Genomic DNA, 14,787 nt, shown 5'->3' with positions numbered 1-14,787 from the left:
GAAAGTCTCAGGATGGGACCTGGGCCTTGAGTGGGGAGTGAGCATGTGCTGCTTCCTAGGGGAGGACCTTCCTTCCCGCCCATTTGGAGGTTACTGTGCTGATGGGGCAGCCGTGGAGGAGAGGAGCCTGGTGCTTTCTGCAAGCAAACATCCACAGAGGGCTGGGTTGTGCTGGGCCCACACGCAGAGAACTAGGCAAACCACGGGCTCCCTTCCTCTGTCCCCTCCTCTCTGGCACCCAGTTCTGTACAGGCAGTGTCTGAAGACAGTGGTTTCATAGAATTTGTCTGGTTTTCTAGTTGTTTACAGCCAGAGGGCAAGTCCCGTAGCAGCAAATCCCTCATGGTCAAAGGCAGAAGTCTCTCTTGCCATCATTTTCAAAGGAGATTTTCACTCAGGGTGACAGGTTTTTATTTTCTTTCTGCATATAGTTCCATTGTCTTCTAGATTTCATTGGTTCTCATGAGAAGTTGTCAGTTTCTTGTATTTGTTCTTCTGCAGGAACGTAATGTGTCTTTTTTTCCCTCTGGTCGCTTTTAAGAGTTTTTCTTTATCATTGTTTTTTAGCAACTTGACCATGATGTGCTGTTTGGTGTAACTTTTTGTGTGTTTATCTTGCTTCAGGTTTCTTGAACTTCTTGGATCTGTGGACTTACGTTTTCATCAAATTGGAAATTTTTTTGCCAACAAGTTCTGAATCCTTTTCTGTCCCCCTCAATGATCTGGGTTAGTGTGTTTCTGCTTCACATTATTCCGTGGTCACTAGAGCTCTGTTGTTATTTGTTCTTTTTGGTCTCTTTCACTCTGTGCTTGAGTTTGAATACTTTCTACTGCTATGTGTTTATGTTCCCTCATCTTTTCTCCTGTAGTGTCTGATCTGCTCTTAATCCCATCCTAGCCAGTGAATTTTTCCTTCAGACAGTATATTTTCCATCTCTGTAGATGCTATTTGGTTCTTTTTTGGTATCTTCCATTTCTCTTTTTATGTTCATGTTTTTCTTTAAATCCTGGAGTATATTTATGGGAACTGCTTTAAAGTCCTTGACTGCCACTTAGCATGATGTCTTCATGGTCCTTCCATGTTGTAGCATGTGTCAGAACATTGTTCCTTTTTCTGGCTGAGTCATGTTTCACGGTGTTACCCTTTGTTTATCCATCATCTGTGGGTAGACATTTGAGTATTTCCATTTTGGCTACTATGAATAATGCTGCTCCAAACATGTGTACAGGTTTCTGTGTGTATGTATGTTTTCAGTTCTCTTAGGTCTATACCTAGGAGTGGAATTGCTGGGTCGTACAATAGCTCTGTGTTTACTTTGTTGAGGAACAGCCAGACTGTTTTCCACAGCAGCTGCACCATTTTACATTTACAAGCCACTGCATACCTTTACCTTTTACAGTGCACAAGGATTCCATTTTCTCCACATCCTCAGCAACACCTGTTATCGTCTTTTTTATAACTGCCACTCTAATGGGTGAATGATGGGCTTCTGACTAAAAAGGAAGGGTCCCCAAATTTCTCAATAAAAGTTATCTTTGAAAAACAGTGGTCTTTATGAAACACAGAAGAAAAAGTTTTTTCATACTTCTGTCAACATTACCCACCTCCAGGACAGATGACGGGGAGCAGGGACAGGGTGCAGGTGGACGCAGATGCAGCTGGCCTCAGTGCACAAGGGAATCATTGGTTCTTGGCTGTAACCATTTTCTTTTCTTTCTTTTTCTTTTTTTTTTTTTCCCGTATTTGACAGATGCTTGTAAGGCATCAAGAAGAAGAAATAAGTAAAAGTTTTCCATCTACTGTGATCCAGCAGCTACAAGAGCAGAACACAAGCTTGCGAAATGTTATTGCACAGATGAGGAAAGAAATGGAAACTCTAAGTGATCAGATTCTTCCTTCTGCCCAGTTAGGAGGGGAGACCTCACAAACAAACCAGCCTGACCCAAAGGCAGCTGCTGATTCAGCTGTACCTGGTGAGCGAAGGGGAGAGGGAGAGAGGGAGAGGGAGGATGAGGTGCCATCTCTACTGGGTCCACAATAGGCGTCACTTGGAGTCTTACAAGTGAACATCCCCTTTGATAGATTACTTCAAAGTATGACAGCTGCTTTTCTCTAGTGGGGCCGTCCTCTGCACAGCGGGGCTGTCCTGTGCATGGCGGGGGTATTGAGCAATAACCCTGGTATCTACCCTCTAGATGCCAATAGCATCTTCCCCCCAAGTTGTCACAACCAAACTGTCCTCAGACCTTGCTTAATGTCCCCTGGGTGGCAAAACCTCCCTAGTTGATAACCCCTAACTAGGGAAACAATAAAAATCATTGGTCTTGAGACCAAATGCAGAGACATAAACAACAAGGCTCTGTTTCTGTAGGGCAAATAGTAATGCGTAGGGAGTGTCCCTGTACCCACATATCACCCAGAGAACAGGCTGGGAGTTGGTGCTCTGTCCATACTGGTTCTCATGGGAGAGAGGGAAGGCAAGAAATAGTATAAAGATTGTTGTTTAAGAAGTGCCCATGGATGGGCTTCCCTGGTGGCACAGTGGTTGAGGGTCCGCCTGCCAATGCAGGGGACACGGGTTCATGCCCCGGTCTGGGAAGATCCCACATGCCGTGGAGCGGCTGGGCCCGTGAGCCATGGCCGCTGAGCCTGTGCGTCCGGAGCCTGTGCTCCACAACGGGAGAGGCCACAGCGGTGAGAGGCCCACGTACCGCAAAAAAAAAAAAAATAGGCTTCACTTGGAGTCTTACAAATGAACATCCCCTTTGATAGATTACTTCAAAGTATGACAGCTGCTTTTCCTCCAAGGGAAGGGTCTTAAGTCAAATATTTTATATACAATAAAAACTTTTTATTGGTAAGTGGAGGGAAAAAGTGAAGGATACACACTTGCCACACTTAAAAACCAGAGTGAGACTTGGACCAGGGACTGGGTTGGCGTTGTGCTCTCCTGGAGTGGGCAGGTGGGGCTAGGGGAGCAGGCCCTTCCTCAGGGGAGCATCCAGGCCCCCTGGAGCAGGGGTCTCGAGGGGTGGTGAGTGGAGGGGCAGCGCCTGAGATGGCTGCACTCAGGATGATATGGTTGTGTCGGTGCGTCAAGGGTTGCAGGACTGAAGGAGGGTGAGTGTTCGCTCCTGACCATGGGGCCCCCTCGGAGAGCATGGCGAGATGATCTCTGGAGGGGAGGGTATCAGACAGCATGGGACAGTCATGAGGGTCGGGCAGGGGAGGACAAGGGTGGTAGATAAAGGGTGAGAGTATAAACGCATGTGCCTGTGTGTTTACTGGGTTTTTTTGGAAGATTATGTTCTGGCCCTTGAAGCAGAAATGCGAACTCTAAAGCATAAATTTAAAACATTGGAGGAACAACTAGAAGATGTGTTAGATGCTTCGAAGACGACCTCGTCCTGTGCTGGCGTTCAACCCAGTGTCCTGGCCTCCACAGACACCACCGGTGAGAATCCTTGTGTCGTGTCGTGTGCTCCGGTGACTGTCTAGTAACACAGCCCGAGGAGCTGTTACAAATGTGCCATCCCAGGAGCCCCTTGTCCTCCTGAGCCAGCCACTGTCCTGACTCCTCACCCTGTGGCTGAGTTTTCATATAAGTGGAATTACACGTGTGTACTCTTGTCTGGCTCTCTCCAGACTATTCACACCATTTCCTCTCCCAAAAGCAGTCGTGAGAGCCGTTGCGCTGGTTCCTTCTGACACAGCACAGTTGGCCATCTCCTGTACAATATATCCTTGAATCTTATTTATTTTATACATAATAGTTTGTACTTCTTAATCCCCCACCCCTATCTTGCCCCTTCCCCCTTCCCTCTCCCCACTGGTAACTACTAGTTTGTTCTCTGTATCTGTGAGTCTGTTTCTTTTTTAGTTATATTCACTAGTTTGTTGTATTTTTTAGATTCTACTTATAAGTGTTATACAGCATTTGTCTTTTTCTGTCTGACTTCTTTCACTTAGCATAATGCCCTCCTGGTCCATCCATGTTGTTGCAAATGGCAAAATTTCATTCTATGACCAAGGAGGCAAGAATATACAATGGAGAAAGGACAGCCTCTGCAATAAGTGGTGCTGGGAAAGCTGGACAGCTACATGTAAAAGAATGAAATTAGAACACTCCCTAACACCGTATACAGCAATAAACTCAAAATGGATTAGAGACCTAAATGTGAGACCAGAAATCATAAAAGTCCTAGAAGAAAACATAGGCAGAACACCCTGCCATAAATCTTAGCAATATTTTTTTGGATCCATCTCCTGAGGCATCAGAAGGTCTTAATTTAAGACAAACTTATCCATCAGTCTGTTCCTCTGTGGTTGGTCCAGGATCACAGACTTGTTCTAGTCTCCGCTTTCATTACTCTTAACTTCCTTTTCCGACAACGAGAAGCCTGGCTCCCGACCTCCTCAGTACATTACTTCTTCTATCCAGTTCCTGGGTGTGAGCAGCCTCCCTAGCACGGAGGCCTTTCCCCACATGGAGGCCCCACCCTTTTACCCAGGCCCTCCCGGGCTCTGACAGCCAAACCAGGCTGCCCTCCACCCTGACACCCTTGCCTGCTGGGCCGCCAGCCCCCAGGCAGATCGCCCACAGAGGGTAACCTCCTGCCACCGCCCATCTGATCATTTATGGGTCCATTATTCAGGAAGAAAAGGAAGGGGCAGGCAGGACACTCTGCCTACCTAGTCATCTTGTCCCAAATAGTGGACGTTTTATTTTTGTCTTTTCCAGTACTGATAGCTTTTACTTTTTTCTCTTGTATTACTTCCCCAGAATGGAATCTCTAGTACGATGTTGATCATAGCTGGCTTTCTTCCTGATCCCAGAGAAAAACTTTCAACACTTTAAAGTTTAATATTTACTTTTTTTTTGTCAGATTAAGGTTTCTTCCTATTCCTATTGTAATACAAATCTGTATTTTTTTGTCATGATTCTATCAGTTTTTGCTTAATGTATTTTGAAGCTTTGTTGTTCAATGTATATACATTTATGTTTTCTTGGTGATTTCACCTGTATATCATTATGTGGTGTTCCTCTTCATCCTGGTAATTTTCTTTCCTCTCAAGTCTACTATCTGATGCTAATTCAGCCAATCCAGTTTTCTTCTTCTTCTTTTTTGGCCATGCTGCACAGCACGTTGGATCTTAGTTCCCTGACCAAGGATAGAACCTTAGCCCCCTGCATTGGAAGCGCAGAGTCTTAACCACTGGACCACCAGGGAAGTCCCAGTGCTGCTTTCTTCTGATTGGCGTTTGCATGTATATCTTTATCGTCCATTTTCTTTTAACCCACCTCCATCATTGCATTTAAATGAATTTCTTGTAGGCAGCATGTAGCTAGGCAGTTTTGAAATCCATCTTGTGATACTTTAGCGGATGGGTTTAGAGTGTTTGCACTTGCTGTAATTGTTGCCGTGTCAGGAGCCAAGCCTGCCATTTCACATTTGTTTTCTATCCGTCGGTTTCCTCTTTCCTGCCTCCACTGGGTTACTTGAACATTTTTTAGTGTTCCACTTTAATCTAGCTTTTCAGTGTATCTCCTTGGGTACTTTTTCTAGTGTTTGCTCTCGGGATTTCAATATATCCTTACTTATCACAGTCAACTCGTGTCAACACTGCAATTTCAAGTGGAATGTGGGGATCTTACCACCAGTCAGGCCCCATCACCCCCTTTATTGTCGCAAATACCACCCCGCTGTACATCGAGAACCACATCAGAGAGGATCCTCGTTTTTGCTTTCAACTGTCAAACATAATTTTAAAAACTCAGGAGGAAAGGTATGGTCCATTCTTTTCCCGGATCCTTCCCCTCTCCATGACTCTTGATTCCAGGTTCCTTCTGTCTGAAGCACTTCCTTCAACACTTCCTTTACAGCAAGACTGCTGGTGACAAACTCTGGGTTTTTCTTCATCTGAGATGTCTTTATCTCACCTTCATCCCTGAAGAGTATATTCACTGGTATAAAATTATGAGTTGACAGTTCTTTGCTTTCAGCACTTAAAATATAGCTTTTTCTTCTGGTGAGAAATCAGATGATCATTTCTGATGAGCAGTCCATTGCCTGTGAATCATTTCTCTCTGCCTGCTTTCAGAGTTTGTCTTTAGTTTCAGAAAGCTGATTATGATGGTCTGTGCACAGATTTCCTTGGCTTATCCTTTTGACATTGAATCTGAAGATGTATCTTTTGCCAAATTTGAGAAGTTTTCAACCATTATTTCTTCAAGTATTTTTTTCAGCTCCACACTGTTTTTCCCTTTCGGGACTCCAATGGCAAGAGCGTTAGATCTTTTGTTATTCTCCCACAGGTCACTGAGGCTCTGTCTGTCTGTCTGTTTCCAATCTGTTTTCTCTATTGTTCAGATTGGAGAATTTCTATTATATCTTCAAGTTCACCAGTTCTTTCTTCTGTTGTCTCCATTCTCCTATCAAGCCCATACAGTGAGATTTTTATTATGGTTTCAGTTCTGAAATTTCCATTTTATTTTGCTTTGTATTTTTTATCCCTTTGCTGAAACTTCCAATATTCATTTGTTTTGAGAGTGTATCAGATTGCCTGTTGGAGTCACTTTAATCTGTCATCTTGCTGTTGTCTTCTTCGATTCAAGGTGAGATTTTCCTTGTTGTTGATATAATGAGTAATTTTGGATTCTGTCGTGGACATTTGAGTGTCGTGTCATGAAATCCTGATTGTCTTTGAGTCTGTTTTAATTCTGCTTCTGTTTTACCAGCAGCCGTGCGGGTCTCCCTTTTCCTGGGCCTTGGTTCCTGGTCTTAGCTCAGTGGTGTCTCTGAGTCGTGGCTGCTCCAGCACCAAAGTTGGGAAATACAGGAAGGAAAAAACTCCAGGAACTCACTGTGGGTCATCCTTTGATTTCCAAGGTCCCCAGCCTCTCTGCCTGCTTTTCCTCCCTGTTCAGAATCTCCTCATCTGGCTTGGTGTGTGGTGTTCAGGGCTCTCAGCTGTAATCAGGGAGAGGAGTGGGGTGGAATGCACATACACATTCATTTTGTTCAGAATGAGAAGCTTAAATTGGTCTTTGAATGTTAAACCATCCCTGCATTTCTGGAATAAACTCAACATGTGATATATTCTGCTAATATTTTATTGAGAATTATCACATTTATGTTATGGGTAAGATTGGCCTATAATTTTCCTTCCTCTTGATGTTCACGTCAGGTTTTGGAATCAGGATTATTCTGGCCTCATAAATAAGTTGGAATATGTTCACTATCTCTCTGTTTTCTGAAAAAGTTTATATTAGACTTATGTTCATTTTTCCTTAACCAATTGATAGACTTCAACTTTGAAACCACCTGGGCATAGAGTTTTCCTTGTGGGAAAGTTTTAAATTTTTAGTTCAGGTTTTTTCCACAGTTAAAGGACTATCTAGATTTTCCTTTTTCTGTGTCATTTTTTGATGTTATAATTTGCTAGAAAATTGACTATTTCATTTAAATATTCAAAAATTTGGTATAAAGTTGCTTTGGGGAGTGTATTCTCCACATGTTTTCACAGCCCCCAGGATCTAAAGTAACAGCCTTTCCATCTGCTCTATTGCCTCTGTCCGTTTTTCCTGCTTAATCTCACCAGGGACTTAACTTTTTCAAAGAACCTCCTCTGGTCTTGTTCACCCTCTATTGCACGTTGTTTTCTGTTTCCTCAGCATCTAATACTGACTTTGTTCTGTCCTTCCTTCTACTTTATTTGCTTTTTTTTCCTCATTTTTGAAATGGATGTTCAGTTCATTTATCTTTCATCCTTCTTTTCTAAAATAAGCTTGTATGGCTATAAATACTTTTGAAAGGACAGCATTAGATGCATTCCTTAAGTTTGATAAGCAGTGCTTTTATGATAATCAGTTCAAAATAATTTCTGATGTCCACTGTGATTTCTTCTTTGACCTGTGGGTTCGTGGACATTTTCTTAATTCCCAGCCAAACGACCAGGAGGCTACGCAGGTTGGCCTCTACCAGACACTAGCTGGTAAGGTTGGATTTTTTTCTCCACGAAGACTCCTGCTTTCTTGGCATAAGGATTGTTCTTCATGTGCAGCTCATCTCAGTCTTTGGGGGCACCCAGCTGCATCCACTCAGCTTTAGAACATCTTAACGTCACAGCAGACCAGCAGTGACAGTAGGCATCCTTAGGGGAGGGCAGAGGAGAACACACCTCTGCCCTGGACGCCTCAGATGTCCATCTCCTCAAAGGGAGGACAGGCAGTTGGAAGTTCCCAGGGCTTTAGGAGATGTGAGTCTGACAAAAATCACTCTCTCTGCAGGAGGAGCTGTGCCGGTCGATGGTCCATCCACGGGACTGGCGCTCCAGAGGCTTGGAGACAGGGCACATCTCCTGAGCTTCCTGGTGGCACAACTCAGACAGAAGGTATGGCTGCCCTCTGATGCTAGACTGTGTAGGTCTTCCGACTGAAGGCACTCCTGGGGTGGCACTGAACCCCAGGAACCTAATGTGGCCTCTCTGTGCCTCAGGTTCCGTGCAAGGAAGGGGTTGTTCTGAGAAGCAGCTGGTTCACCTCTCGTGTGTCCCTAGAAGGCACACAGTGAGGACCTGGTAGATGAGACAGGAGAGTCCAGGGCATGAGGGGCAGTGCTGGCCGTCGATGCGCAGGGCCCCGTCTCTGCCCTCCCAGGACGTGCTGGGCGAGTCCCGGGACCCGTGTTAAACCCAGGCACCAAGCTGTGGCAGGAACGTGTGCTCGTCATCACTGTGACTCTAGATGCCTTGGCCAGTGGCGACCCTTTCTGTCCCCTGGCCCTGCCTTCCTCGGGGATGGGTTGTCACCAGGTACTCGGCCAACCCACTGCTTCCTGGGGAGGCAGGACAGCGGGGCAAACTCCAGTGCAGTTCCACCCTGGCATGATGGTGCTGGTGTCACAAACTGTGCTTTATTGCTATTAATTCATGATATCTCTTTTTTTTTTAGTGCTTTTTATTAAATTCTGGTAAAATATACATAACATAAAGTTTACCATTTTTGTGTGTACAATTCAGTGACGTTAAGTATATTCACAGTATTGTGTAACCATCACCAGGGTCTGTTCCCAGAACTCTTTCATCATTTGAACAGAAATTCTGTCCCCATTAAACACTAACTCCCTGTTCCCCACCCCCAGCCCCTGGTAAACTCTACTCTTTCTGCCTCTATGGGCCTGAGTCCTCGGGGAGCCTCATATCAGGGGAATCACGCAGCACCTGTCCTTCTGTGTCTTGCTCATTTCACTCAGCATAATGTCCTCGACGTTCATCCATGTTGTAGCAGGTGTCAGAACTTCTTTCCTCTTAGTAACTGGAGAGTGTCCCAGTATTTAGTGTACCCATTCATCTGCTGGACACTTGGGTTGCTTCCACTGTTTGGCTGCCATGAACGTGGTGGACACATTCTGCCGTGAATACGGTCTGTCCGAGTCCCTGTTTCAGTTCTTCGGGGTGTACACGAAGGAGTAGAATTGCTGGGTCACAGGGTAATTCTATATTTCACTTTTTGGAGAGCCACTAATGTTTCCACAGAAGCTGCACACCTTCCACCCCCAGCAGGTGCACGAGGGTCCCCGTGTCTCACGTCCTCACCAGCACCGGCTGCTTTTGCTGTCTTTTTGACTCTAGCCGTTCTAGTGGGTGTGAGGTGGACCTGACCTGTGGTTTTGATTTGCATTTTCCTGATGAAAAATGATGTTGAGCATGTTTTCATGTGCTTATCGGCCATTTGTATATCTTCTTTGGAGAAATGTCCATGAATATCCTCTGCCCATTTTTAATCGGGTTGTTTATTGTCTTGTTGTTGAATTTTCAGAGTTCTTTGTATGTTCTGGATACAAGTCTTTTGTCAGATATATGGCTTTTTTTTTTTTTTGCCACACCGCAGCATGTGGGATCTTAGTTCCCCGACCAAGGATCGAACCCACTCCCCCTGCATTGGAAGCACAGAGTCTTAACCACTGGACCGTCAGGGAAGTCCCCCAGATATATGATTTGCAAACTTTCTCTCCCATTCTCTAGCTTGTCTTTTCATGGTCTTGACAATGTCCCTGGGAACACAGTTCTTACTGCTGGTGCTGGTGGTGTTACGCCACTCTGTCGCCTTGTGACGTTTCTTTCCCATGAGGCCGTTTTCATGTGCCCTTTCAAGTCCATAAGTACATAGGTTACACCATCCTGCAGACTCTGCATCTTCCATGGAACAGAACACCTGGCTGGTGACAGACATTGCTTGGCGATTTCTGTCTTTTGTAGGGAGCAGGCAATGCCCAGAAATCAGATGCCTTGTCTTGGCTGAAAGTTCATTTTTGCTGTTGCAGCGGAGATGAACTGGACCACTTTTCTGTTTCTGGGATTACAGACCTATGTCACATATGAGAGGAGGGGGTCTTCAGATGCTTGCCCTTTCCCAGTTCTGCCCCGCCATCGGGATGTTACATCCCCCCACATGCCAGAAACAGGAAATAAACATGTAAATAAGAGCTTTTAATCCTGTCTTGATAATGATAGATGGTTTGATTATCCTGTGGAAAAAAGTCTACCTTGAAGTGTTTTTTAGTTAACAGTGTATGTTTATCAAATGGTCACTTTTTTTAGTGTATGTGAATAAATAGAATAAAATATTCATTATGAATTCTTTGTAGGAAGCCCTCGAATAGGAAGATATTTTATCTTCCTGAGAATAAAATTGGCAAGTTGAGGGTGTAGAGAGGTGTGTCTGTCTTTCTACCTGTCCTTTTCCCCTCCTTATGTTGGGAGAGCAGACCTTGTCGAGAGAGGTAGCTGAAGGACGGGGCGGCCCTCGAGCTCTGGCCAGGACTCTACTCGGGCACCTCCTAGCCGCCCCGCAGCTGCCCCAGGTTGTTCATGCAGCCAGGACTTCCCTTCCTGCCTCTTTCTATGCCTTCATCCACCTCTGCCTTTTGATAGGCTTGGGCCTCCCCACCCCTGCCTGCAGTTACGTGCCCTTTGTCTCCACCTGGGACTAGGGCCCAGGAAGAAGGTTTTAAGGCCCACTGTCCAGACACCATGCAGGGACTCTCCCCAACGAACCTTGGGTCCAGTGTAGGCTCTGCTGCAGGTGCCCGCGTCCCCACTCTGGGGGCGACAAGTGGAGCCGCCTGGGAGCCTGGTTAGTTGGGACCAGAAGAGCGGCAGCTTGGTGGTGGGGCTGCAGGCTTGTGGGTGATGGAATTCGGCCAGAGAGGGGAGGCTGACCGGCATGTGTCCTTCTGATCTTTCTGGACATTCTACCATCTACTGCTGCCCTTCTCTTGCTTCCCTGTCCTTCCTACAGATCTGTTCCAGACCCCTTCCCAGAGCTGGCCGCCTTCCTAACATTGTCTCTAAAACGGCCTCCCAGGTGCTGCGGGAACCCCTGGACATGGACACCATCCAGCGAGAGCTTCCCCACGAGCTGGACCAGGTGCACCTGGAGGTTTTGCAGCTGCGGAAGCATGTGGCTGAGATTGAGAAGCATCTCAGGTCAGCCCGGAAGGAAGGCGGGGTTGCTTCAGGCAGGCAGCAACCGCACGCCTCAGACACCGAGGCTGTCGGGGGAGAGGTGGGTGCCCTGTGGGTGCTCTGTGTCCTGTGCGGGACTGGTCTGGGGTGCAGTCTTGGCCAGTGAGCGGCCCGCCCACCCCGGCCTCCCTCTTCTTCCTTGACTAGGCTGGCTCTATCGGGGCTGTTCTCCGCAGACACTGTCAAGGGCTGCCAAGCCCCTCATCCTCCGGGTCGCTGAGATCCCTTTAAAAGCATGTAGGGGGCTTCCCTGGTGGCACAGTGGTTGAGAGTCCGCCTGCCGATGCAGGGGACGTGGGTTCATGCCCCGGTCCGGGAAGATCCCACATGCCGCAGAGCGGCTGGGCCCGTGAGCCATGGCCGCTGGGCCTGCGCGTCCGGAGCCTATGCTCCGCAACGGGAGAGGCCACAGCAGTGAGAGGCCCACGTACCGCAAAAAAAACATGTAGGGAGGCTGCACTTGTGAAGAGGACTGTTCGGTGTCCTCTAACACAGGAGTCCTTGACTGTGCTTCAAGGACCTAGGAAGCCCTGAAATGGATGCAACATGGTGGGTTCTCCTTCCAGAGGACCCTCAGGGATGGAGCCTGTGGTTCTCATGAGCTTCTCAGAGTGTTTGAGATGCTGTCCGGTGCACGGGCCACCTGGCGTCCTGGTCCTGGTCAGGCCCTTGGCACCCAGTTCCCCTCCAGTTCCGTGGCTGGGTTTAAGCCAAGGTCCCAGGCCAGGGCAAGAGCTCTGCAGCAGCACGTTGTCCCCACATGTCTGCCAGACAGGCCACCTTCCTGCTTCCTGAACACCGTGATGGAGGTGCTGCAAAGAATGGGCTTTCTTCACAGGGCATCGTGTGACATGCCTCCCGAGACCTGTCAGTTACCCACGGTTATTTGCAGTCACAGATGGTGACCTGCAGTTACCTGTGATTACCTGCATTACCTGCGGTGACCTGTGATTACCTGTGTTACCTGTGGTTGCACATGGTGACCTATTCATAAGCAGAAGGTTTTAAGGACAGTAGAATGATGTCTGGAAGGCATCAAGAGTCCTCAGGCAGAAGTAGCATCGATCATATGCCCCCCAGTGGTTCTCATCACATGGGCCAAGTTTTGAGAGTGATACTTAAGGACACAAGAGGGACCAGGCTCCAGGACCTACTCTCGGGGACTGTGAAGGACCTAGAATGGAGAAGATGCAACCCAGGACACTGTCTGGCTTAAGGAACATGAGGGGGGCCAGCTGTGCCTTGGCAGGGGTGAACATATGAGGAGTGCCTGCAGAGGGAGATGGGCTGGTGATGGGGAAGCTGAGGGAGCCTGAGCCCCGAGGGGGCACTAGAAGTGGGATACTGAACCCTCTGTGCCATCGGTAGGTAGATGCTGTCCCCAAGAGCCCCAGACCTCCCCACAGTCCTGTAACCTAGGAGTTAAATCCAGAGGCTCTGGGCCCAGCTGGGCAGCAAATGCCGTTGGTGATGTGTCTCCTCTCCCACCACGGCCATGGCTGTTCCAGGTGCTGCCAGGGGCTTACTGCAGCCCAGGGACCCTTGCAGCTCTCCTGTTAGCAGCCCTCGCATAACTCTGATCCCCTTGTTTAGAGTGAAGGGGGAAGAAACCATGCAAATGAGTGGAAATTAAAATCGAGGTATTTAATCCCTTGGCAGACAGCCTGGGAGCTGAAGCGACTTGAGGCCCAAGGCCGCTCTCCCAAGGTGGGTGTCGAGTGAACTCTCTGGGCCTTAGTTTCTGCATGGCTATCAGGGTCCCACCTCCTTCCAGGTCTAGGCATCCTGTGACCTTGATGAGGTCACTCACAGCGTGAGAAATTGGAGGCACAGGAAACCCTTTGCCCAGGCCAGGCCCACCCAGGCTCTGCTCATAATTGCCCAGCTGTGTGTTGGGTGTCCAGAGAAGAGGATGTGGGCACCAGGCTTCTGAGGCTGGGGAATAAGGTGGCCGGGAGGGCTAGGATGCCTCTGGGGCTCAGGTTGGGGTTGGAGTCACCACAGTAAACTCGTGGGTTACTTTAAAGAGAGAGGTGTGCACATATCCCGGCTCTGTCCACCAGGAGCCAAGGGGCAGTGGCTCCCCAGGGTGGGTGAGCGCACCTAGTGCCTAGATCGCATTCCCGAACTTCCTGCTTTGCTGAGAGGAACCAGGGTAAGTGGCCAATTCCACCACGGAGACGTGACAGGGATGCAGGAGCCAGCATAAAGGGCTCCCACTGACCAGATCCAGACCAGTCAGTCATGAAGTCAGGGTCATCATCTACCTACTAAAACAGGGAGTCGCATTCACTCTGCTGCAAATAAGCCGACAAGGAAAGGAAGGAGAGAGGAAAACCCTTCCTTACTTAGAACATCAACCAAGGACATGAAGGGAATGACACAGCTGGGGGGTGTCATCAGATGCTGAAATTCTGGACAAGCTGTTTATGTGGAATCTCCCCAGAAGTTCTTATTGGAAAGGGACCAGTAACTTTCTGGTGCTGCAGCCAGTGGACGCCACTTCTGAGAGATCAGCTCCCATTGCCAACACTGGGACAGACGGACATCACGAGCCTCCGGACAGGAGAGGGACACAGCCTCGCTCCTGACTCCAAGCACAAGACCTCCTGACTCCAAGGACACACCCAGACTGAGGGGCACTAAACCCACAGCTTGTCCTGTTGAGAACATTCTGCTGGGGACTTAGGGGACCCAGGATGCAGAAGCCATGCAGGATCCTGGACCCCGGGCAGGAGAAACAGGCCGTAAAGGACGTCCTCTGGGCAGCTGATGGAGGTGCCTGTGGACTGTGCGTTAGGTCATAATGCCACGTCCCTGTGAAATTTCTGGTTCTAATAACTGGTTATTAAGAGAATTTCCTTGTTTTCAGAAAGTACAAACTGAAGTATTGGGGCATAAAGGAGTGCGATGTCTCCAACTCACCCTCAGATGGTTCAGAGAGAGATGTGTGTGGAGAGGGGAGGAACCACCAGCAGTGAGACAGGGGCGTGGGCCTCGGGCCATCCCTGCAGCTGCTCTGTGGGGGTGGGACCCTGCCACACAAAAGCCAGCACCCCAGCCCAGAAGGGACCTGCAGACCCTGGAGCTCCCCGCAGTCACAGGAGACCCTGTGGGGCAGGTGGCTGCAGTCACACTTCCATGGTTCTCGGCTCACCCAGGCCCCTCCCTCTTGCAGGCTGCCTTGCCCAGGCCCCAAACAGACGGATGCTGGGTTTCCCCAGGCCTCCCCACTGGGCACCTCGGACCGCTGGGGG

General features: G+C 48.3%; 1 protein-coding gene across 1 annotated transcript in view; it reads left to right on the top strand.

Annotated features, from left to right (window-relative positions):
- CCDC57 (coiled-coil domain containing 57) overlaps positions 1-14,787 on the top strand; it is a 98,082-nt gene that overhangs the window by 26,247 nt on the left and 57,048 nt on the right. The window contains exons 10-13 of the mRNA XM_065897939.1: positions 1,752-1,974; positions 3,303-3,455; positions 8,292-8,395; positions 11,370-11,570. Of these exons, the coding sequence (XP_065754011.1) occupies positions 1,752-1,974; positions 3,303-3,455; positions 8,292-8,395; positions 11,370-11,570 (681 nt within the window). The remainder of the gene's footprint in view (positions 1-1,751; positions 1,975-3,302; positions 3,456-8,291; positions 8,396-11,369; positions 11,571-14,787) is intronic.

The sequence above is a fragment of the Phocoena phocoena genome, chromosome 19 (assembly GCF_963924675.1).
Source record: "Phocoena phocoena chromosome 19, mPhoPho1.1, whole genome shotgun sequence".
Lineage (NCBI taxonomy): Eukaryota > Metazoa > Chordata > Mammalia > Artiodactyla > Phocoenidae > Phocoena > Phocoena phocoena.
Note: the sequence above shows the minus strand (reverse complement) of the source record. Positions and strands in the feature narration are given on the sequence as shown.